Source organism: Vigna angularis, chromosome 2 (assembly GCF_016808095.1).
Source record: "Vigna angularis cultivar LongXiaoDou No.4 chromosome 2, ASM1680809v1, whole genome shotgun sequence".
NCBI classification, from domain to species: domain Eukaryota; kingdom Viridiplantae; phylum Streptophyta; class Magnoliopsida; order Fabales; family Fabaceae; genus Vigna; species Vigna angularis.
Window position 1 is genome coordinate 36,438,056 of NC_068971.1, and position 27,234 is coordinate 36,465,289.

Consider the following 27,234-nt stretch of genomic DNA (forward strand, 5'->3'; position numbering starts at 1 on the left):
AATGGTCACACTTGTGACGTCCTTTTCTAGGCTTGCGAAAGTGACTGTGATCATCATGTTGAGATGCTATGCAAAGGAATCATCAACAAAAGTAGGTGTATCATTGATGGGTTTACTTGGTATATACAAAAGAATGAAATAAGTAAAAGCCGAAGTAGGTACAACATGTGAACCTAAAAGCTAATCCTCCATGGGAAGATTTATCAACAAGTTCATGTAATGCCAATACTATGAAGAACTTTCATCATTGTTCTATTTCTTGGACAAAAGTATAGGTAGGAGGCAATAACTCCTCAAAACTTCATGAAAAAGAGCATGAATATTACCCCTATAATAGCCATAGAATTTTGTTGCCAAGAAGCAACAACATTGAAAAGATTATGACAAACACCATAAAGACATTGAATATCATTGATGTATAATGATTTGGCCTATTCCCAGACTTCAGAACATGTGTTGTAGGAAAGAAAAATTTGTTTTAAAAAAGAGTAAAGGGTACCCTTGAGAATGATGCATAACTGAGCATTAATTTTCATCCAACGGGGAACTTCACCAAAAGTAGATCAGTCACTTTTTTTGTAATATGGTCAACATATTCCTAACTCTTAAGCCAAAGTTTAATATCGGATGCCCAAGTCGCATAATTAGTGTCACTAACTTATCAATAGACAAGTGCATATTGACATAGTTAATATATATGGACAGGTCAGATACAGTGGTGGTAAAAGAGAGATCAGAAAAGATAACAACGGGACAAGCCAAGTTTCTTCAATCAAGACAACAAGGTCAGATCTAGAGGAAGGAGGTCACGATGAGTCCAATCATGGTGATCGGAGTCAGAGAAGATGACACACACACGACTGGAAAAGACAATGTTTGCTAACTTCAATTGACACTTTAGAACGCGTTTGGACTCTGATGGTTGCAATCTCGATGTGTTAGGGTTGCCTGACGAGACAGTCGAAATTGAAACTTTGATGATAGTGACTACGGAAAACATCAACGACGAAGATTATAGTGATAAGGACAACAAAAATATTGCAAATGAACCTTTGACTCTATATACCATATTAAATATAGTGAAAGACTATATATGTGATTAATATTCCTTGTGTAAAAAATACACATAGCATACTTTATTTATAATAAAATAAATATAGTTAAGTCCATAATACAAACTAAAAAATAATAACAAAATAACAGAAAATAAATAATTAAAAAAAAGATAAATATAAGATAGAATAAAGTATAATTCTAATCTCTGTTCCAATTTTTTTACTTACTTTATTCACTAAAATAATTTAAGATTTTATCTTTGATAAACATAAATATCCCGAGATGCTAATTAAACTATCATCTATTTTCTTAGCAACATTTCTAACTTTAGTTAATCCTAAACATTTGAAAATTGAAAAAAAAAAATTTGATAAAAAAAGTAAAAGAAAAGTGTCAAATTTTACATGCCTAGTAATATATTTAAAAGTTAAATTTCTATACAATGATTTATCTATAAAAATATAAAAAATATTTATTATACTATTTCAAAGAATCATATTAATACAAAATAAAATATAGTTCGATTTAAATTTAAAAAGTAAAATATAATTACAAAAATATTATTAATAGAGTTAGTTATAACTCAAAATAAAATATAATTTAATAAAAAAATTTATAACATATAAGAATAATTTATACCACTTATTTGAAAATTTAATATTTAATTAATCTAAAATAAAACTTCAACTTGAAAATAATAACAAACTAATAATAATAATATTTTAAAAGTTGAAAGTTATGTGTAAATTTATTATTATTATGTTTTGAGGGAAATCACAAACATAAAAAAGTGGATTAAATGATGAGAAAAGTAGAAAAAGGAGAATTATTTGAATTTAAAAAGAAAAGAAAGTGAAAATTTTGACATCATTGGCTATTCATTAACGCACTAACACGATCAGTCATCTATCCACTTCTTAACAAACCATCGTACTCAGTTCACACTGCAGAATTCAACACTCAGTGCCTGCAAAAGTCAATAACACATCGACGATGCAGAGCCACACCACGCTCTGCTTCATTTTTTATGGTCCCTCTTCTCCTTGTCCTTCTCTGCCGAACTTTATGCTTAATAATCATTCACTGAACACCACTATACAAACAACTTTTTATCACACTTCATTGCATCATATCAGTCTTTGATTTCCGTTTCAATAATTATACTTTGCAGCTTATGATTCAACCATATAATTAAAAAAATCTATTTAAATCGGTTAAAAAGATCAATTTAGAGATCTCGATTGTTCTCAAATCATTTCTGAACTGACAAATTCTAAAATTGTCTATTTAAAAGAAATATTTTCTAGCAGTATCTAGGAAGTAAAGATGATCTCATTGCTTTCATGGATATGCATGCTGGTCTATGTGGTACGATTTTATGATAAGGATGTAAACAAACATGTATGAGTGGGTTGGTGTGACATGATATTAATTGATTAACATAAGTTTCATTTTGAAAATCCTAAAATCGTGCATTTTTTTTTAATGGAAGACATGAAGCGAATGCAATAGATATAAACATGAGTAAAATTAATCATGAAAATAGCAAATAAAAAAGTTTCTTCATTTGAATAGATTTGAAGGAGAGTGATTGAATAGATTTGAGATAATTTGAAGGTAAAATTTTTGTTGTTTATTTGAGTGGATTTTGGAGATAACTGAGAGTGGATTTGGAAGTAAAGTTTGTGAGAATTAGTGTAAAATTTGATTGATGTGACAAATTAAAAAAATTTACTTCCAAATTCATTCTCACTTACATCCAAAATCGACTCAAATAACAAAAGAAAAAAATACTTTCAAATCCTCTCAAATCTATTCAATCACTCTTCCCTAAATCCATTCAAGTGAACAAGAGCTAAAAGATCTTGCAAATGAAAGAAGGAAGAAAATTAAAATTAATATTAACTTTTGTTGTTGAAATGAGTTAGGCAACATTGTTGTTTGTGTTTTTTATTTTTTGTATTGAACAAAGTTTGTTACTACATACTAGGTTAGAATATGAGTAATGGAAATTGTAAGTTGATATATACTGTTCTCCCTTCTCTCTTTGTATTAAACAATTCTGATAATTATCCTATTCATTGCTGCATATGTTACGTATTTAATATTTAATATTTAATATATAACTATAATAATGAAGAACAACTTTTGTTGGAGCTGGTTTTATATTCAATGTTCCATTTAGTTTTAAATGTTAAGTGGGAAAGTTAAAGTCATTTGATTCATTATTACGAAGAATGAAGGATAAAAACTATATGTATTTTTTTCTTCTAAATAAATATAATTAGACATAGAAAGATATACAACATTGTGTGAAAAGATTCCAGTGATAAAAAGAGTGAGTTCTCTTATTTATTTTTGCAAATGAGTAATAATAATAGAAAGAGACACATTTACAATCATTTGATATATATTATAAAGATAAAATGGTGTTAAAATAATTAATTTTTGTATTTTTAGAAGAAAAAAAGGAAGTAAAAACTAAGAAAGGATAGTATCAAATTATTTAAAAAAAAATTGTGTGTTGCAAATTGATAGCACTTAATGTTAAGTAAGAAAACAAGAATAAAGTCATATTAAGTTTGCAAAATATGATCATCTTTGTTGTTCCTCTTTCTATTGTTTTCTGTCGTTGGTCTAACAAGAACACCTATTTGTGTGTTCTAACATCTTCAATGTCTTATAGAAATATTGTAAAGATGAAAAATGTTATACCAAGTTTTAAACTTAAATTCTTTACACATGTTATCATTTCTAAACATGACAATTCTAGTAAATAGTCTCTCGTTTTCACTATAATATTCATCATCAATCACATCACTTTGAATAAAATAAAAATATTTTAGGCTTCGAAGCTATGTAAGGGAAGAACAATATTAATTGTCTATCTTAAGGTAAGGGAAGAACAATATTAGTTGTCTATCTTAAGGTAAGGGAAGTTAATTTTTTTCTTTATAAATTGTGTTTTAAACATTGTAGTAGAGTTTGTTATAAAACATGGTTGATAGGAATTATGAAATTTGTGGATGTGAGCCGTCAAATTAGAAGGAATGTGAAGTTTATCAAGAGCCCTATTGTTGAGAAATTTATGATTTTACTTGCGTTGTTTCAATATGGATCTCTTGGTTAGAACCTGCAATTTGAACTCTGTTTGATGTGGAGATATGGTTCAATTGATACGTCTTTGGGGTTGTAAGTATAAAGTTGGGAGAATCCATTTGATAGTATAGTATGAAATGTGACATAATGTCGATATTTTTTTAGAATTAGTTATGTTTTTTATTTCTAACCATATTTGGTTTTAATCCTTCTTTTCAACTTTGTTCCATCTAGGTCCATCTCCTTTTGAAACTCATGGATTTAGTTTTCAATGACTAACGCTGTTATTTTTTTTTTCTTTTTACGTGGCAAACAATTTTGTAATATTATTGTCATTCTTAAATAGTTTCAAGTTTCGAACCATAAATTGAAATATGACATACTCATACATGATCTTCGATAAAGCCTTGAGATTATACATTCAAACTAATGACGAGTGGAACGGAATACACCATATTCTTTACTTTCTGTATTCAGCATCTCCACCATCTTTGGAATTGGCAGATGAGATGTTTGTATTATTGTCCTGTTCCAATTCCAAATCCTTGTGAATGCTCACTTGAGTAAATTCTTCCAAGGGCTTTAAGTGTAAAACCAAACACAAATTCCAAAATAAATGATATTCAAGACTTGAATCCCAGTAACAAGCAAGTAATAGTAGTCCAATCTACCCCTGTTGAGGTTCCTATCAGGCAACCAATTCTCCTCCTTGCCACTATACTTATGCACAAGTGATACAACTAGTGTACCAGCATAGCTCCCAAGGGCAATTACTATACAGTACAAAGCAGTGGCACTGCTTCTCATGCTTTCAGGTGACTGATCATAGAGAAACTCAAAAAGCCCCACAGACATGAAAACATCTGCTAAGCCATGCAAACAATACTGAGGCACCAACCAGAACACACTGATAGGAATAGTGGAATTTGGACTATCCAATAAGTGGTACTTGGCGGCAACAGCTTTTCTTTTTACTTCAACTGGTGCTGAAATTAATGTGGCTATAGTGTTAATCACAAAGCCTATTCCCATTCTTTGTAGGGTTGTGATTCCTGAAGGGTTCTTTGTGAACCTACGGATAAACGGAACAAAGAGGCGTTCGTATAGAACAACTCCTGACATCAAGGTTAGTACACTGAAAATGGACATGTTGGCTGGGGAAATTTGGAATGAGTGAGAGAGGTGTCGGTCCATTGTGCGAGCTTGTTGAATTACAAAGCTGGGAAGATGTGATGAAGCAGCTATGAGCAAAATTCCTGAGGAAGAAATTGGAATGATTCTAATGATGGATTTTAGCTCCTCAACTCTATGAACAGTGGCCAATTTCCACCAGTTTGGTGGTGCATTTGAGTCTCTGCCTTCTTCCCCTGTGACAATTGCAGCCTTGTCTAACCATCTGTGGATATAGTGAAGCAATGTTTAGCGTGCAAATCCATGAACTATTCAATTATGAAGTTTTTAGCAATGTTGGATCAGTGAAACCCCTTAGCTGATGCTATTTTACCTATTCATGAAATCAATATGAAATCCTTTATTACCTTGTTAAGTGCATATTCATGCATATGGAATGTTAGAAAAGAATCATATACTTTTTATATTGGCTGAGATGTGATATCACTGTTTTGAAAATAAGACCTGAGAACCAAATATTTGACTTACTTAAATTGAGTTGTGTGTAAAAGTCTTCCTTCCAGACAGATAGCAGCATCGAGGTCACTGTTTTGGTACAAAAACTTGGGATCATTTGGCAAAGTCTTGTTCCTCTTCTTTATAGCAGCCACAATCACTTGAACCAAACGAACCAAAGGGCTACCTTCTGGTTTCTGAGTCTTGTAAAGTGGTGACCCCAACACAGGCAATGATGGATACAAACATGACAATAGTTGGAATGCCGAAGCCCCAACCCCAGCCCGTGTTGTCTTGAATGTAAACAACAATGGTCAAGGCACTAAGAGAAGCCAAATCCTAGGCTGAAAAAGTACCAATTGAAGAGGTTCCATTTCCTAGATGCCACACCATTTTTGGTCATGTCAAATTGGTCCCCTAAAAAGGGCACAACACAAGGCCTAATGCCACCTGATCCAAGGGATGTGAGGAAGAGAGAGATGTAGAATATGCTCAGTTGAGAAGGTTTGGCTTCTTGGCAATTCACTTGTGTTGGGCATGGTGGGGGGCGAAAATGGGGCAGTATAGCTGATACTGTTAAACTTACCAGTCCCTGTATCAAGCAAGAGAAAAAACATGTTCTTAATTGAAATATTTAGTGTAGTTGGAAGGTTCATTAGTGTGATTACAGATTCAGTAAGTGAGTGAGAATATGATGAGATTGTATGAAGAAAAGGAGAAGGTAAGAAACCAGTTGATAGATAAGAGAAGCAACAGTGATGGTCCAAAAGCGACCAGCAAAGGACTCAGCAATGAGAGCACCGAGAAGAGGGGTGAAGCTAGCTGTTCCACCATATATAGTGAGAATGTTTGAGGCAGATACGAGTGGCATGTTCAGCACTTGGGTCAGGTAACTTATCAAGTTTCCATTGAAACCAGCTACTGCAAATCTATCACAGAATTCATTTGCTGCATATTCACACACCCAACAACCATTTACCTCAACATTCATAAACAATGTGAAACTCAACATTATGCATGAAAATACAATAATATTTTACCGGACATATTAAAATACCGGACATATTAAAAAATCGAAGTTTAAATCTAATTCAACCCGTAAAAGATTTCATCCATGTATATATTTTAAATTAATTTTATCTGATATAAACTTTCAACACATTACCTCAAAGTATATACATTTTATTTATAAAACTAAATATTAATGATACGAGTAAAATATACGTCAAACAAACACAAAACTTACTAAAATAATCTTTAACCTATTATTTTGATATCATTATTTTAAGAATTATACTTTAACCAAAAAATGTACACTTACATATATCCTTTAAATTATCCTTCTCGATACATTTCTTTTAAATTACATGATTACTATACTGAAAATAATATATTATTAGCTATCATAGAATTATGAACACCATATTTATCCAGCAGCAAAATCAATATTACCAGGTAAGATTTTTTAGATCTCAGTTCACTTTGATTATGAACTATTACTATTAAACAGAGAAACAATAATTTAATACGGCATAATATAATTGTCTTGTCATGCAGTTGGTTATATATTAAACACGTTAATTTTTTAAAATAAAGGGATTAAATATGTTTTTAGTCTCTTAATTATTAAACGAGGTTTAGTTTCTTTTTCAAAATTTACTTCACTCTTATTTTTCTCTTTAACAAAACTATAATTTTTAGTCTTCCAAACGTTAAATTTTCAACGGTGTGCTACGTTGTTAGTCACGTTTGATGCCACGTTAGAAATCGAAAATCTGTAAAGTGAAAATGCTTTGGTTCTCTTCCTTGTTACCATGTCCAACCGCCATCCTCCCTCGACACCATCACCTCGACCCCATCGCCCTCTACCGCCAATGGGTCGTTCTTGCTGGGTGTACGACACCAAGCTATTAGGCGGGTTCATCTCACCATTAACCTCTTTCCTGCCTTCTCTCACTCCAATACCTTCTACAGTGGTTGGCTCAACCTAGTTGGGCCCCAGTACAACCAAACCATCAGTCCACCTTATGCAATTCTTCGATACATTGAATGAGACCTTTTGTTAATTGATCACCTTTCGTTTGCTCTAAGTGTTTCTGTGGAATCATGGCTCTAGCTCAACAGGTTGAGGAATTGCTTCCGAAAAACATGGACAGAAAAGAAATATTTTATACTCTAGCTCTTTGTTACTGTGGAGAAACATACGAATGCTTTGGATCTTTTAAGGAACTCTCTGAATCACAAAGAGAACTCAAACTGCATAACGGAGCTACTTCTAGCTTCAAAAATTTGTGCAGACAATAAGATTTACACTAAAGAAGGAATCAAATATTCTTTCAAAATAAATGTAATCCGATTTACACTGAGGGAGAGTGATCCTTCATGTCCAAAATAAAATTTTAAGCACGACAAGTAAGGGGAAAAGAATATTAAAAATTTATTTAAATTCTACCTTTTTAATATATGTAGAATAACTTTAATTTTGTCATACAGAAGAGAAAGGGAAACTGTGACAGAAGACTGGAAATAGAAATATATTTATCCAATGTGTATATGGCCTTATCACAGTGGCAGGATGTTGAAGTTTGTCTGGAGAAATATGAGGCTATTAATCCTTATTCTGCTTCTAGATGGCACACAAAGAATATATCGTTTGTTTTCAATATAATTTTAGAAAGGATATAATTCTCCACAAAAATGAGGAATCTTAAATTATCTGAAGCTTAACGTGTTTTACATTCCAAACTTCCTTAAGTTATTAAGTCTCATTTTGTTAAGGTAGCAAAATTCATAGGATAGGTTTTTGTAGGTTTACTTTTTGAAGCCAGAGGTCTTTATCCAGAGGCTCTGAAATCATTTAGGAAAGCATTATATATTGATCCCAACCATGTGCCAAGTTTGATATCTACAGCGTGTGTCGAGCAAAACACATGGTGAAAAGAGTTCAAGATCCGTTTACAGTAAAAGTTGTATCAAAAGAGGTCTAATACACCAATAAGCTCCGCACTAACATGGTCAATGACACCAGAAATATAAAATATAGAAATGTCTCCAAAGGCAAGACTAAAACAGTACATGTTACAGTACTTCCATGGTTTTATATACACATTGTATTCCTCTCCCTATCACAAATTGGTCTTTTAAAACTAGCCATTACTCATTGGGAATTTTTATGTATCAACTCCAATGATTCTGAAACTCCACAGTTTTTGAAGTAACAGAACAGGATAAAAGAGAATTTTATGTGAGTTCATTAGCATTCAAAACTAGCCATTACTCATTGAGAGTTTCTAGCTTTGCCAAGATGGACTGCAGATGAAGGTAGGAAGAAAAAAGTACAACATTTTTCTCTCCGAAGGTTCTTTCTGCTGATTTTTTACTTACTGTGTGTACACCATAAGTACTGAACCCTAGAGTTTCATCATATTACAATAAACAAAAATAGATAACATTTTAACTTTAAATAATGGACCAATCATCGCCATATAGAACAATTAAACACTATAAGTTATATGAAGACAAGGTAAAAACACTATACCCAAGAAGATTGACATTACTGGCCTAAACACGGTAACGTATGACTTAGTCTAGTGTATCAACTCCAGTCGCTGTGGAAGGTTTTGAAGTGAGAGAGGATAGGGGAAAGGTTAACGGTGGGATGAACCCGACCCAACAACTTGGCGCCGCGCACCCAGCAGGAACGGCGAGATGAGAGGCTTGCCAGAGATGCAGCGGAGGGCGGCGGGATCGAGGTGGAAGGCCGGGGTGAAGGTGATGGTGTTGAGGGTGGAGGCCGAGGCGGAGAGAGGGAGAGAACGGTTAGCCATGGTAACCAGGAGAGCTATTCTCCCTACACCTCACTTCCTTCCTCCTCCACCCCTAATTTTACCTTTTTACCCTTCATTTAATAAAAAGTTAAATTTAATTAAAGAATTAATGTTTAATCTCTTAACCGCACTTCGAAGTGCGAAAACTAATGGCACTTCACGTTTATATGATTTTTATGTTAACCGCATTTTGAAATGCGGTTTTTATTTTTTATTTTTATTTTTTAACCGCATTTTAACTACATATATAATAATTAAATTATTATAAATAAATTCAAAATAATATTTAACTTACAGATAATAATTATTATTTAATTCAATAAACAATTTAATAATTATTTCAATTTCATAAAAAATTAAAATACTTAAATGAAATTAAATACATAATAAATAATATATTATGAAAATTAAATTTATTGAAAAATAACAAATTCAACAAAATTTAACAAAAGAAAAAAAGTAATTCAAAAAAATAATTGGATTCTCCGTGCCGCATTTCGAATTGCGGTGAGTGGGTTCGTGAATCTGTAGTTTGTCTTTGTCGCAGTTCGAAATGCGGTTTCCCTGACCGCACTTCCAACTGCGGTTTCCCTGTGCAACTCCAACAAACGCTCTCCGACGAACACGAACTAACCTCCGGCGCATGAACACCCAACCAAGCACATGCATAGAACAGCAAAGAAAGCAGATGGAAGATACTAACCTGGACGCCAGAAAAATGGAAGGTACTGGTACACGGCAGAGAGAAGAATAGCAGAATGAGGGAGAGAAAAAGAATGAGAACTGATTTGGAAGGGGGGTGTAGGGTTTGAGTTTGAGATGTTTGAGATGTTTGAGATGCGGCATATTGTCTTTGTGTGAAAGGACGAAAGGTATCCTCGGAATTAAAATATGTTTTGGAGGTGCAGGACGAAGCCAGTGAGGTGCAGGGAGAATCGCTCTAACGAGGAAGAGAACCAAAGCATTTTCACCTGAATTCCAGATTTTCAATTTCTGACATGGCATAAAAGTGGCATACGTTGACCAGTTCATTGAAAATTTAATTGAATTTGTTTTTAAGGACTAAAAATTACAGTTTCATTAAGGAAGAGGATGAAAGTGGAGCAAACTTTGAAAGAGGAACTAAACATAAAAACGCTTGATAATTGAGGGACTAAAAACATATTTAACCCAAAATAAAATACTAGAATATTAAATTTACAATATCGATAACATATATTTTGAGAGGTAATTTTAAATAAAATGAATGTATTAATGAAAAGGTGGCACAAATATTTATTAGAAAATATTAATTTTTTAAATGAATTTTATTGGAGAATATGTCATTAATTCAAACTAAATATTACACCATCAAATTATTGGTCCAAGTACTATTGAACTTTATCACTTTTTTAATTTAATTTGTGGAAAAATATATATAATTGTAAATGGAAATTTTATTAGAAATGTCACCACATTCTTAAATCCTTATAGGAGAAATTAATTATTATTGAAATCAATAAATACATATCCAAAGCAATAAAAAAATTATATATATATATATATATATATATAGCAATTACTTTTGATAAATATGTTAATTATATTTAAAGTTTTATATAAACTTTAAAATAATGATAAGGTAGAAAGATAAGTTATATATATAAGCCGTACAAGACGAAAGATCGAGTCACTATAATAGTAAATTAGGTGACCACTTGACTTAAAATGGTTAAATTACTGACACATGATTTGTGAAGTTTTTCGTATCAATTTATGATTAATTAATAAAGGAAATAACATCTATGCAATATAATATAATTTCATGCATGTTCGTAAAAAATATACAAGCATTACCCTGACTTTTTATAAATCAGTCTTTTTCGTATTTTAGTCTAATGGTCATAGACTCCATAGTAACCTAAAATATAAATTTAACAATTCTTTATATATATATATATATATTTTAAGAATTGATGCAAAAATGGAAATAAATTTACACTAGCTACTATTTTTAACTTAAAAAACTAAAATAGAGAGAGTAAAATGATAATTGTAAAGTTAACCTAATCATTATGAGCAAAAATCAGACATGCATCAAGTGTAAATGACCAGAATTAGAAGACAGTTTCTAATCCTCTGTTATAATCTTGTTTTTCTTAAAGCAATTCAACCATTTTAAAAGACAAATAAGACCCATTAAAACTGATATTAGGGAACCCTAATAGTAAATAATAACTCTTTCATAAATGGTAAACCCTGTTATAATGGTAAAAAAACAAAACAATATGATAAAATAAAAACAATAATATGAATGTTGTCTCACCAAGGATGAAAGGTAATGTTCTGATACCACCACGACGTTGCTGTGATTTCTTCTTGTTCTTCTTCTCAGTAACCTCGCCACTGTCCATTTCCACACTCTTCTTCTCTATCTCCATATCTTCTTCTGTTATCGTATACGCCACTGATATCTGTAATGTAACTCACCCTTTAGCAGTTTTTGTCCTCATCTATATCTATATATATAGCTGTATATAGACATTATAATTGCATTATTGCATATATAAATATACTCACCCATAAAATATAATAATATAATAGTAGCGAAACCAATGAATATAGCGTGACGTACGTCTTTAGCATGTGCTGTTCTCAGTTTTCAAAGGTTGTCTCCAATTCATTTGCTCATGTGGGGTTGTCAAAGGGAATATTAAATTATAGGTGTATTTAAATTTGAATTATGTTTTTTAAGTTAATTTAGTCTATATTATTTTTAATTATTCAAATTCCAATAACTAAAAGAATCATCTCGATTTTTTTTTCCTTCAAAGTTTTTTCAAGTTTCTACTAAATTTGGAAATTTTAAGTTGAAAGAAATTGACGGACAGATTAAATTTGCATCATTTTTAAAATAGTGCAAAAGGATAGAGTTACACATAATTTAAACTAGAGGAATCAAAATACAATTAAACTAGAAATTAAAATCCCACGTTCGAGAAAGGTTGCACCTGAAACAAAAATAATAATAATAATAATAATTACAGTCACAATTGGGTTGAGAATTATAAATTATATGTACTGTATCTTAATGTTTTATTTCCTGTTTTTTCAATATATAAAAAATAATATTTGGCTTTAATAACATGTCAATAGATTTTTAGACCTCCAATAAAGTCTTCGACTCGTAACAATTGAAACGAGAGTTTGACTCTTATTTTCTTCTTTGATAATAAGATATAGTTTTTCAGTGTTATATATATCTGTATTTTTTTTTCTTTCAACAATTTTAGTTTATACTATTAAGTAATAACATTAACAAAAATATTACTGAAATTAGTACTTTTTTTTTACGCGTGTTTCTCTAATATAAACTTTGATGCATAAAACAGTTTGTGAGTCATGAAAATTTGAATTAGAAAGTTGATAGGGTATTAAGTTAATGAACTAGAATACTTTTTTTTTTCTTTTAAAAAGCATATTTCAGAACTTTCTGGTTCATTAGCTCAAATCTCATTATCTTTCTAAAACTCAGTTTCATATTTTTCTTTGTCTTCTCTCTACCACATCTCTGCCTTCTCTCTTCCAGTCCTCTTCACTGAGCCACTGAATTTTTGTTTAGGTGATGCCCAAACATCCGCAACGTAGAGGGCTTCGCAACGGACATATTCGTTTCGGGTTCTAGGCTGGTAAGTCCCTGCATGCAACCTCTTTTTCGTTCTTAAAACTAACACATGGAATCTCTGCTGGTTGCATGTGTCTTGTGCATTCATCTTTTTCATTTTCCACTCCATTCTAGCTCTAAGAGCTGTTTTCTACCATCAATGTGGTGGTTTGTAGGGTTTGGTTGGGTCCTTGTTGTGTGAGGTACCGTTAGGACATTCCAGTGAGTTGTGCGGTTTAACTCCAAGGTAAGGGGAGCTAGAAATACATCTTTCCATTGTTTGTATGAGGCATATGTATGCTATATTATGACTTGGTATGCTGTTTGGAGTGGTATTTCACTTGCTTGGGTATGACGCGTTATATGAACCTAACTGTATAATGAGTGATGCTAGAATTAATGACTGTGTAGTTGTTTGCATGAAGTGGATATCTGAAATTGGGTATGTTTGATGTATGTATTCTGTTGAATGGGTGATCAAGTGGAAGGTAAGGTAAGTATGCACTGTTTTGAGTAAATTGGTAGTGGTTTAGGTCAAGTTAGGGGAAGTAAGGTGGTGGATTTGGGAAGTAGGGGTTCTGGGTACATTTGGGCTGTTGGGACATCTTAGGCAAGTCATTTGTGACTTGTTAGGATCATAACACTAGCCTAAAACCTGTTAGAAATGGTAAAATCGAAATTGGGTCCTTAAGTTGTAGATATTGATGTTTTAAAAGATAAAACTTGATCTTAATCACTTTAGATTAGTAATAAGGAGAGTTAGGATCATCTAGGCAAGTTTAATTAAGCTTAATACACGAATTGGGGGTGTTAGAAGTTGATAAAAGGGCCTAGAATTGGTTAAGGGTGTGTGAGTTGCATAATTCTGTAAACTTGTGTTCTGCAGATTATGCAGTCTCCCTATGCAAATTGTCTCGCATAGCGAGACCCTGTAGAGGGTGCTCACTGTCTGGGTCATTCGTTGTGTGAGACCATCCTGTCTCGCCTTGCGAATAGGGTGCGCTGTGCGAATCCTCTGAGTCCAGAGTTCTCTTTTGCTCTTGTTATTGGTTGAACAAAGTGCGTGGAATGATTAGAATGCATAGTATGATGGTGGTAATGTGATTATATTGAAAGTATGTGAATGTATGAGACATGTTTGGTGGTTGAATGTAACAAAGTATGGTGTATGGACGTAATTCCATGGATCTCAAGGGAGGTTACATGGTGGCGTCCTATGTCATTAGACGTAATTTCGTGCTTCTGAAGGAGAGGATTCATGGTGGTGTCCTTGGTGTGTTTTAGAATGATTTGCATGGTAGCTTAGTATTGGGGGTTATCCTGACGCTCCAATGGCCTTTCATTCTCAAGTAGAGAGGATTGAACCATGTGGTGAGGAGTAGCAGGAGGTCCTAGTCTTGGGGGCTTCCAGTATGGCCCAAGGTGAGTGATAACGGACTAACCTCGTGAGTGTGGTAGGGTGAAACCCATTAGCAACGGCTTTGCAAAGCAGTAAAAGCCACCATGAGTGCATAACCCACCATAGCTCGGCAATCATTATAAGTCCAAACGAGTCAAGTTTAAGGTGCAACAAGTCATGTTTGTATAGTCAAGTATATTTGTCTTTACTTGCATATTGTATGTGATTATTATAACATGATTTTTGTACATCTAACTCACCCTTTCTTCTGTGTTGTATTTTGCTTGTGTGTGCTTTTCTTTTGCAATGATCATCCACTTGGATGTGAGCAGAGGTGGATGAGGTGCCTTTGGAACAGGCCTTGGAAGGAGATGACGCTGCCGCTTAGTCTAGTTAGGATTCCTAATTGTTCCTGTTGATTTTGAAATACTCTAATGCGTTTAAAGTTTTAAATTAGGACTTCTTTTGGGATGACGGTAACCTTAATACTTTATTTACAGTCTTTCTCTAACTGTTCTATAATATTAAAATGTAGACTTACTATGTTATATATTTCTATATAATCTGGGATGTTACAGCATTTATATTGGAGGTTGGGTGTTTTGAAAATTTTTATTTTGATTTACTAAAAAAAGAAGTTTAAATTCTTATTGTATTTTATTTACATTAATATATGAAATTATTTGATATTTCACTCATACAGTACAAAACCACCTTAATTACTTATTTATTGTTATTTAATTTTAATTAAAATTTAATATTAATAATTATGATAATTAAAAAAAATTCTCCTTTACATAGTTATTAAATGCATAAGACTTGATAAAAGAATTACACAGATATAACTTGAAAACTACAAAAAAATGATTTGAAATTACATTTATTTTAACTATAGCTAAGGGCTATTAAATAGTTACAACAATAGCTTTGTAATGAAAATTAGCTCCAGCTGGCAAAAAAATAAATGAAAAACATTGTTTATACTTTTATAAAAACAAACTTTGCTTGTTTTTATTTGCAAATTGTTGCTCTCTTTGTTAATTTGTTAACTATATACAAGATTTTAAAACTGAGAATCTGTTAGCTATATTTCATGGAGGTGACATCCCTTAATTAAATAAATCGCGATAGACTCTTTCCATTGACTAACGAGAGAGTGCACCCAAGTTGTTACAAAATATATAATAATATATAGATACACGTTGATATGGCTAAATTTTAACGTCAACTTGTTTATATTACTCCCAGCTAACTAATATTATTGTATAAACTAGTTGCAAAGTCTATGTTTTTTAAACAAATAAAAAATTATAGTGATTATAAAAATATAAATGGGTGATTTAGAGTATGTCGATGTATTTATGTCTATCTAAATAATTTATATTTATTTTTTTATAATTTTTGAAATAAAATTTTGAAATGTACAAATAAAAAATATTTAGTACACATTTTTATAGAAAAGATGTAACATATCACTGTCGTTTACTTTACTGTTAATTAGTATACGATAAAAAAAAATATATTTACATAATATTTAATTTAAAAGAAAGAAAGTCATGACTATATTAGAAAAATCTTTTTTATACCGATTAAAAAAAGACATTTTTACTTTTAGAACATATATAGAAATAGAAGTAAAATATTTGATAGCAAAATAAAAATAAAAGTAATAATAAACTTAGAAAATTTTCAAATATTCATAAACTCTTTAAGATTTTCAATCATAAAAGACCATGAAGAATAGTAAACCTCATATTAGAATGAGTGATAGTTTTCTTTACCTTGTGAAGTGCGAAGGTTGGTGCACTTAATTTGAACGTGAGATTACTAGAGACGTTAGATTTTGGCTTGTAAAAATCAAATCTGTTGAATCACTACATAACAGAACGTGGAAAATTTAACATTAAGCAAAAACTACAACTGCAAGCATACACATTATCAAAGTTAAATTATTTTACACCAGAATATTTGTTTGAAATTTAATGTAAAAATTGAAACTCAAGCCATGTGCTCTCTACAACCCAATTTAAACTGTACCGAAACAGCACATGCCCATTGTCCAAAGTCCTAAATTTATGTCCAAAAAATTATGTATGATAACCAATAAAATGGCTTACCTTGTTGTTGTTGGAACACCATATAGACAACAAAGTTCACCAAGCAGCTGATTCTGGCCTGCCAAGTTCACTAAGCAGCTGACAGTGTATATAGTTGGAACACTCAACATACCACGCGACGGGACCAAACACACACCAGGGACAAGAGCCAAACGCACACAGTATACCACCACACGTACAAATCCACCACAATTGGGAAGCACTAGAGCACCAACCATAACGAGGGCATCACCCACCACAGATGAGAGGAGCTTCAACCACGACAAACAACTTCAACAATGACAATCGACAACGTCGAACAACAACTTCATCCAACTAACACGATGACAACTTCAATAATAACAACCAATAAATGAGTGAACGAGAATCAGTGAAGGAGAACGAAGAATATTTAGAAAAGAATGTAAAATAATTTATATCAATCATAGTGTCTAACTAGTATATAAAAGTTCCTCGAATATTACATTTCTGGTACATCATACATTCTATACTTGTTCTAGGTATAATAGGTATAGAAAAACGACTTTCTATACATGTTTTGATTGCAACTAGTATATAGAAGTATTTGTAATTTATTCCAATTTTTCGTTGTGTTACTTTCTATATATGTTTCTAGTGTAACTGGTATAGAAAAATTTCTCTTATTTACAACAATATCATTGTACCACTTTCTATATAAAAATCGCTATAAAAAGTATATTTTTCACTAGTAAATAAACAACTACAAAATATAATATTTTTTATCATATATTCTCGTAAAACACATTATTGTTATAATTGATAAATAACACAATCACACAATGAGTTAAGTTAGAGTTTTAAAAACTTTTGAATATGTATATAAATACAAATATTACAATCACATTTCGTCCATATATTCTAATTAATATAAATTCAAAATAATTTATTTAATCAACATCGAAAATAATTATCTAATTATCAACCAACTATATTTCATGTTAGAATACTAACATCAACTACCATACACACTTGATTCTACTTCTAAAAGACATTTACATTAAATCAAATTTAAAAATCTGTATTTTTCATACTACCTTAACTAAGATGTCATAACAACAAAGTTACAAAATATAAACTCAATCCATAACATGTTAAATCCTGTAACGTATGAGACATAATTCTTTTCTCACACCACAAATAAGGTCATAAGAACTTCCTTCAACTTATTATCTAATATTTTTTCTATGTACATCTAATATTAATAGAGTCAAAATCTCTCTTACAAAATCTCAAATCAATACACAACCTAAATTTTTTTAATATAATATTCATTTTTTTTAAATAACTATGTTTTTCTTTTCTTCAAGTATATATGGACACACATTTACATTTACCCAAAGAAGACATTTTTTAGAACCCCTTAATGTTAACCCTCCCAGTTATTGGTTTTAGTTTTAGCATATGTTCAATTATGCTTAGAATACCACTATTATTTACAATTTTGAGCCATTGGTGCCAGTAGATGAACATGGCCACAAGTTAAACTCGTATAGACGAATCAAACTTCTCTAATTATAGAGTATAAAGTGAGAGGTGAAAATCATTAATTAAAGTTCATGCATTTTCAGACATGTGTAAAATATTTTGAATTAGTTTGAAAAATATATAATATTAAATGTAAAATTTATGCTAACCTACCCACTTTATTATTGCTTTTAATTTCAACATATCTTCAGTTATATTAGAATATACTACTATTATAATATTATTTACAAATCAGAACCGTCGGTGGCAGTAGATGAATTTGGCCACGTTAAACTAGTATAGATGAATCAAACTCCTCGAATTGTAGATTATAAAGTCGGAGGTTAAAATCATTATTCAAATTACATGTATTTATATAATCAACAAAATTTTCACTTGTTGGCTATCTATTCAATGAATATAATTATACTTTTCGTCATATTATCTAAAGTCAACACTCCACATAACTCTTAGCATAGGCATGCAATATGGAAAAGCAATGAATGGATATGTTAGAGCATTTATGCAGCAAAAACTAAAGCAATAAATAAAATAAAACCATTGCAATAAGTACGTATATACGAAACAAAAAATACCCTTGCTCTTTACGACCTTTCAAGCAGTATTTTAGCACTCATATTTTAAAAAATTTAGCTAATTTCGTATTTGTAATCAATGTCTAATTTTTATTTTATTTTTTTTGTTGATTGTTATCAAAGTAGTACTTTGACTTCTTTTTTTTATTTGTCGTAATATTATAGTGGGAAGGTAGAATAGAGAGGGAGGAGAAGGGGCTGTTGCACAGAAGGGAAGGGAGAAAAATAATTAGGGTTTAGGTATATAATTTTAATGAAGGGTAAAATTGGGTTATTAGGTTTATAGGGGTGCAGGAAGGAAAAAAAAGGAGGTGCAGAAAAAAAAGACCCTTAAAAAACAACTATTTCTTTCTCTGCCTTTGCGGGCCTTTACGAGATGATAGAATTTAAAAATATATTTTAAACTATGCTTCAAAATATATTTCTAAATTTGAAAAAATAGAGAAATCTAGTAATGTATTTTGAAATAATTTAAAATACATTTATAAATTCAGAAATATATTTTAGATTTCTGAGTTACGAAATTCAGAATATAATTTAATATTGCATAAAATAAAAAGTATATTTGAGATTGTACTAACATATTTATCAGATTACGCAACTTAAAACATATTTCAGATTGTGTGAATCCATTTCAGATGATGCAATATAGAATACTATGTGATCCGGATTACAATTTCAAAATCTAGATTATGCAATTCAGAATCTTTCCACTATAAACAATTTGAACTTTATTCGCACCTATGAAAGTGTAGAATATGAGGGTGCTAAAAGAAATTATCTGTGCAAAAAGATTAGTGTCATTTTTGGAAACAGAAACATATATGAGACGCAATTCCTTACTATTTATAAACATTTTCCTTACTAGGAACTTTTAATATCATATATACGCCAGATAACAAAAGACAGCATATATAATTTATGCACACTTTCCATTTAACTTTATAAATCCCATTTAAAATACGATTAATTTTATTTAAGATATACATGCGAGGAATTGATCAAGTACAAGACTTGAATATGAAATTTAAATCTTTTTCATTAATTGTAAATTATCTTCTGGTACATCCTTACATATACAACCTAAGTGACAGAAGAGATGTTTTGTTTGTCTTGTTCCAAATCTTCGAGATTATTAACTTGGCTAATTTCCTCGAGGGACTTGTAAGTGTAAAAGCATGCACATATTAGAAAATAAATGAGATTGAAAACTTGGATTCCACTGAGAAGATAAAAGTAGCAGTCCAATCTACCCCTGTTGAGGTTGGTATCAGGCAACCAGTTCCTTTCCTTGCCAGAATACTTGTGAACTAGTGAAACCATAACTGTGCCAACATAGTTCCCAATGGCAGTGGTTATGCAGTATAGAGCTGCAGCAGTGCTCCTCATGCTCTCAGGTGACTGATCATACAGAAATTCCAAATGGCCCACAACCATGAAAACTTCAGCAACCCCATGCAGACAATACTGAGGTACCAACCAGAACACACTCATAGGAATAGTTGCACTTGGACTGTCCAATAAGTGGTACTTGGCAGCAACTTTCTTTCTCTTGATTTCCACCCATGCTGAGACCAGTGTGGCTATAATGCTAACCACAAAACCTACTCCCATTCTTTGTAGGGTTGTGATTCCTGAAGGGTTCTTTGTGAACCTACGGATAAATGGAACAAAAAGCCGTTCGTAGAGAACAACACCTACCATCAAGGTTAGAACAGTGAAAATGCTCATGCTCGCTGGGGGGATTTGGAAGGTGTGAAAGAGGTGTCTATCCATTGTGCGAGCCTGCAGAATCACAAAATTATGAGACGATGATGCAGCTATCAGCAAAATTCCTGAGGCCCAAATTGGAAGCATTCTAATGATGGATTTTAGCTCCTCAACTCTGTGCACCGTCGCTAATTTCCACAAGTCTTGTGCTGCATTTGGATCTCTTCCTTCTTCTTCTGTCACAATTGCAGCCTTGTCCAAACATCTGCATGTATAAAAACTAGTTCAATCTTGAGAAAATCATCTAAAATATACTACATATATACATACATACATCTATGAAATATTTTGTACTTTGTTTTTCAATGTTAGCCTATTATATTCAATAGTGGTTAGGTTTGAGTGTGAAATTTTAAACTAGCATATTGTTGAAGTGACATACTTGAATTGATGAGAGTGTAGAAGCCTTCCTTCCGAGGAAATAGCAGCATCTAGCTCCCAATTTTGGTACAAAAGCTTGTGATCCTGGGGCAAAGCCTCCTTTCTCTTCTTTACAGCAGCAACAACTACTTGTGCCAAACGAACGATTGGACTACCATTTGGTTTGACGGACCTATAGAGTGGTGAGCCCAACACAAAGACAATGATGGATATGAGCATGGCAATGGTTGGAATTCCAAGACCCCAACCCCATCCCATGTTGTCTTGAATGTAAACCACAATGGTCAAAGCACTTAGAGAAGCCAAGCCCATGCAGAAGGAGTACCAATTGAAGAGGTTCCAGTTCCTTGATGCTACTCCTGTTTTGGTCATGTCAAATTGGTCTGCTGAAAAGGTGACAACACAGGGTCTAATTCCCCCTGTGCCAAGTGCTATGAGTAAAAGAGAGACGTACAGTATCCACAGCTGAGAGGATGAGGCTTCTCTGCAGTTCACCTGTGTTGAGCATGCTGGGGGACGCAGATGGGGTAGTATAGCTGATAAAGTTATAACAATCAATCCCTGTATCAAGAACAATAGTGTGCCCAAATTATATGGTGTAAGAGTTTATTATATTTATTGAGGTTAAATAATTTTTTAATCTGTGAACCTGGACGTACGAAATTAGAAATCGTTTCGTCTCACATTTTGATATTCATATTTTAAAAAATAATAAATATCTAGTAACAAATCTAACGTTCATAACCTGGCTTGCAACGAGTCCGAAAACGAGGGAGAAGCTTGCAGTTCAAGCACTCCAATTGTTGTGACGCATATGGATATACAAGGATCCCATTGTAGATCTCGTCTTTGTAATATATTATTGTTTTACAACATATTTTGGACAAGAACGAATTCCAATTTATTGTAAAAGTTTAGAATAAAAAACATATTTAAACCTGTTTATTATGAGTTAAATGGATGAAAGTTGCATATTGAAGCTTTGATGAGAATGAGTGAAATTGTAAAAAGAGAAGAGTGTAATAAACCAGTTCATAGATGAATGAAGCGACAACAATAGTCCAAAACCGGCCAGCGAACGAGTCAGCAATTAGAGCACCAAAAAGAGGAGTAAAACTCGAAGTTCCAGCGAAAGTAGTGAGCAAGTTGGAGGCAGGTACCATTGCCATGTTCAGCTGTTGAGTCAAGTAGTTTATCATGTTCGCATGAAAACCAGAACTTGCAAATCTGTCACAAAATTCATTTCCTGCACAACACCCAACAATTCTAAGTTAATTACTCTTGTTAACCTAATTATTATGTTGATTGTTTTCACCATCGTCTAATTTTATTATGAAATTACATTAATGGTACTAATTTAAAAAAATTAAATAAATTGTACCAAATTAATATGATTTCAAAATGAAAAAATCATGTTGTATTAAATAAGTCTCAGAACAACTTTTATGAAAAAAAAAATGAAATCATTACAACTTTAATTAAACTTAATAATAAAATGAACACTATGACTTCAGTCTATTTCGTTACAAAATTAAAATCGTGTCAACATAACATATTTTATTTTTATTCATAAAAGATAGATTAAATTTAATGAAAAACGTTTCAATATGACGATTTCAATTTTTTTTAAAAATATTTATAATTTAACACAATTTCATTTTATCTCTTAGACTTTATTATGAAATTCCATCACAATGGTAACATGATTCTTATTCTTATCTCACACTATTAATTAATTCAATAATTATGTATTTAGTATGCCATTTTATATGTTTTATATTCATTTCTAGATAATAAATAAAGATGCATTTTATCTTCTAAAAATAACAGGATTAGCATTTTGTCATGGACAATGATACAAATCCATTTCTCATCATAAGATATCTATTGCATATATTTTTTATTACATTATATATCCAATAAAAATATATATTATATTTTCTCCGTTCGTGAAACATTTTCTTTTCGTAACTGCCACAGCCAGCACTAACAGACACTGGACTTTAGCTTTCGCGAGGACTGCAGGAATGCATTATTGGTTCTTTAATATATTATCTGAATTATTTTTTATTATTTGTTAAAAATGATTAAAAAAATAATTTTGAATTTGCTAATAGATCTGAATGTGTTTAGAGAAACTCTGACTAACATTTCTGGTAACTTTTTTCTTCCATACTTTTTATTTTCTTCTTTTTCGTGCAACCAAAGATTAAATTTAAATATAAAAGTGAATCAATACAAAATTCCAAACACTGCTAACAAAAAAATTGCATATTCCAGAATACGAGTGTTTTAAGGCACCAAAATTATGAATAGAGATGATGATTTAGTTCACTTTCCCTGTCTTGAATCTTGGACTATGTGAGTCAAAGTGATGATTTGAAGCAACAGATTGATAGGAAAAAAGAAGCTAAAAATAAGCAGAAATGAAGATAGGAAATGAAGAAGTAAGATGTACCAAGGATGAAGGGTAATGTTCTGATGCCTCCTCGTCGATGGTTTTTACGGTGTAGAAGCTCTTCTTTCTCCGCCACCTCGCCGCTGTCTCTAATGTTAATGTTTTTCTCTGCCTCCATGTTTAACAGCATATGCCATACACTCGCCGATGTTGTCTATATGCCTCTGAATACACCTCACATTGTAATATATATATACAGAGAGAGACAGATTAAGATTCATTTGTACCCAATGTAAAAATTAGGATTAAAAAATTTCTTTCCATTTATTTATTTTTAACTAAACAACATCTACTTCTTATATTTCTTACTTCCCTTATTTTTTCTTTTTGTTTATCCTTTCTATCAAACTCGGCATAAACATAACGTGATAATTTGTCATATTGACTACTAGTTTGACATAACATGTAATAAATGTTGTTGATTTATTTTTATAATTTTAAGATACTATTTTTTTTTTCTCAATGTAAACTAAGAAAAAGATTTAACACTTTGAAAAATAAACAAAAAGAAAAAGATGTAACAATAAAAATCAATAACTCACTAAATCACCTTAGAGGGAAATTATAAATTATTTACAAAATTTTAAAGATGGATATTTATTTTACATGTTTTTAGTGGTGAAAATTTAATGATAAATTTTAAGTAATAAATAAATGTTGTAATATACTTAAATTCTGTAGGTAACCTTTTGAGAATTTTGGTAGATTCAAATATGGAAACATTAGTTATAACAAGTTATAACATTAATAGGTATAAAAAGTCGCTATAAAAAACCTATTTTGCAGTAGTGTATCGACGCAGAGGAAGGGGAAGACAATCATTCAATAAGACTAAAATTGAATCCTTCAAATGTCATGAAATGAGATATTTTCAATATGAATGTCCTATGGGAGAAGAAAGTGAATTATGACGAAATAAAGAATATGGTAGAACAAGATGATGAAAAAGATATCTGACTTGAGCGTCGAAATGTCTTCTGCAGGTTAACAACTCATCGGGGTGGATTGTGTTATTGGAGAGGATTGGACGATCGAAAGAGAGCAGAGCAAGGAAGGACGACTTGTCCTCGGACCAATTCAACCGAAACAACAAATGTATTTTATGTTCCTGAGCTAAAAAATAATTTATTGAACATAGAAAAGAAGGTTGACTATAATCATTTAGAGCAAAAAGTGCAATGTTGTTCATCCTAAAAGAGGCCTAATTATGAGATAAAAAATGAGTGGAAACAAGATGTTTGTATTCACAACCACTAAAGGAGCAACAACTTGTTGTCAAGTGGATTTTACGCACGATTCTTAACGATGGCATAATCGGTTAGAACATTTAAGCTATGATGGCTTAAAAACACTGGTCATTAAACAAATGGTGAAATTGTTGCCTCTATCACAACTCCCAAGGATCTATGTACATAGTGCTTGGTAGGGAAACAACACTGAAATGAAATATCAAAGAAAAGTCTTTGGAGAGCATCAAAGAAGATGCAGGTGGTTCAGGCTTATTTAACCAACTTCAAGCAGTAATAAAAGATATATCATAAGTTTTAATGATGATTTATCCCGAAGTATACTTTAAGTGAGAAATTAGAAACTTTTTCTTTATTTAAAGATTCAAAACACAGGTAGAAAAGGAGGCTGGAGAAAGTTTACACACAAATAAAGGAGAAAAATTTACTTCCAAGGAACTTAACAAATTTTGTAAACCATGGCATTTGAAGACAATTAACAGTTGCATTCCTGAAAAAAAGAGTAGAATCATTATAAATATTATTCTTTTGCATTCAATCAATAAACTCATATGACAATATGGTTTGACCTAGCTTAACCTCTATACTTAAAAAAAACTGAATTTTATTTTACAAGCTTGTGTAACACAAAAAGTCATATATCATCTATATAAACATAAATAATAAATAATGTTATATGAGAATATCATGAGTGGTAAATTAAGAAGACGGAAAATAATTAATTTTATATTTAGTATATTTTTCTTTGAAGTTATATATGTAAATATAATTTGATATTTTTTAAAAAGAAAAGTTTATTTTGAAAAAAAAATTAAAAAAATAATTTGTTTTCATCTTACACTAATTAATAGAATATTACAGCTACATACCAATGATAAAAATTAATTTATAAATTATATTTTCGGATTTTTTCAAAAGCATTCTGTTTAATATTACCCTCCATAATAATGACAATAAATATAATAATTTACAAATGTTATCTTTTCCGCAAAATAGGGTTCGTAGGCATTATCATTAAGTAGAGACATGGCTTCTAAGTGTGAAACTAAAATAGGAATCAAAATGACAAGCAATAAAAGACATTATTTTTGGGTAAGTAAATAAAGTTAATTATGATTATGTCCTTGCTTACGTCTGCAACACTTGAAGTTAGAGACTATGTTGTGTCACTGGAATAAAATCAAATATTTTCATATGATGACAGATTATGCAATAATTTTAATTTGTGTTTTCGATACAATTATGCAGTTAGTACTTAGATTAATTAATCCTCACAAGAGATTGAGTTCATAGTGTCTGTTGCATAGTGTTGTCCGTGACACCTTGCTGAATACAAAATACCGTATATATTTCCAAAGAGAGAAAGATTATAGACATGCTAATTTGAAGAAGTAACCCTTTTAATTTTCAATGTCTGAATTGAGATTTTCAAACAATTTTTGGAAGGATAATTTGTTTTCATAAAAAAATTGAAATACTTATAATTATTTATATTTATGTGATTGCACTTATCGATTTAAAAAAAATAGCCTAATTGAGGTTAAATCATATAATAAATTAAATATTTTATAAAATATCAATAAAAGAAGGAAAAGAACAAGAAAAAAAAGAGAGAAGGAAAGTATGACAGGACAGTAGTAAAAAAGGAAGAGGAGAAAGAAGAAAATAGAAAGAAAAAAAATCAAAGTAATATTTACCAACAATTCTAATTAATTATCAAAATTTGTTGATAGTTATTAATAAATGTTGTTGAAGGAATAAGAGCTTTAATCGTAAACCTTATGAAGCTTGAGAAGTAGAGGCATATAATTTAAAAAAAATAAATAAATCAGAGTTATGGAGTTATGGATAGAAAGACAAACTTGTTGAGTAAAGTCAACAAGAATAATCGAAGAGACACCGGAGATTGGAAAGGAAATTGAATAGGTTTTATATTATGATTTAGCTTGGACTAAGAGTTAGAAAATAAACTTTATTATTTTTTGTTTAGAATTTTATTATTGAAACTACAATTTAAAGATAACTCTCACTAAATACAAATTTAATTCATTAAATTATATAAGTGTGAAGGTTGACATTCAAGTAATAACAATTCAAGAACGTTCAAGACACATTGACGGAAAGAAAAAAAAATAATAAAAAAAAAATAAAATATATATATATATATATATATATATATATATTATAGGTTTCTATATTTTCTTTAAAGAAATCCATGTATATATATACTATTTAGACCACATAAAAATAATATTTTTCTAATTACATTTTCAAGAAATACTAAACGAAGAACATAAGAAATTATTTTCTATTCCAAGAGAATTTTGTCTGAACACATTTCTATTAATTCTTCTTGGGATTATATGTTATAGGTTATTTTTTGTTCTCCATTCTTAAACTCAAAGAGAGAGCATATATAGTCATTAGAATCATGAATCTCAAATAAAAAAGAAAGAAATTTGGAATTATTTGAAAAGCAAATATGTAGGAGATCAAAGGATACAAACTATATTTTTGGATGGATGTTTAA

The 27,234-nt window shown here is 31.0% G+C and overlaps 1 protein-coding gene and 1 pseudogene across 1 annotated transcript; both read right to left on the minus strand.

Moving 5' to 3' along the window:
• Window positions 1-4,427: 4,427 nt before the first annotated feature.
• Window positions 4,428-12,083, minus strand: LOC128193361 (protein NRT1/ PTR FAMILY 3.1-like; annotated as a pseudogene).
• A 7,779-nt stretch (window positions 12,084-19,862) lies between these two features.
• LOC108343995 (protein NRT1/ PTR FAMILY 3.1) lies at window positions 19,863-23,601 on the minus strand. The gene is made up of 4 exons (XM_017582457.2): window positions 23,458-23,601; window positions 22,028-22,245; window positions 21,001-21,560; window positions 19,863-20,823 (listed from the first exon to the last, which is right to left on the minus strand). The coding sequence occupies exons 1-4, from the start codon at window positions 23,585-23,587 to the stop codon at window positions 19,932-19,934; spliced, it is 1,800 nt and encodes a 599-aa protein (XP_017437946.2). The 5' UTR covers window positions 23,588-23,601; the 3' UTR covers window positions 19,863-19,931.
• Window positions 23,602-27,234: the final 3,633 nt, after the last annotated feature.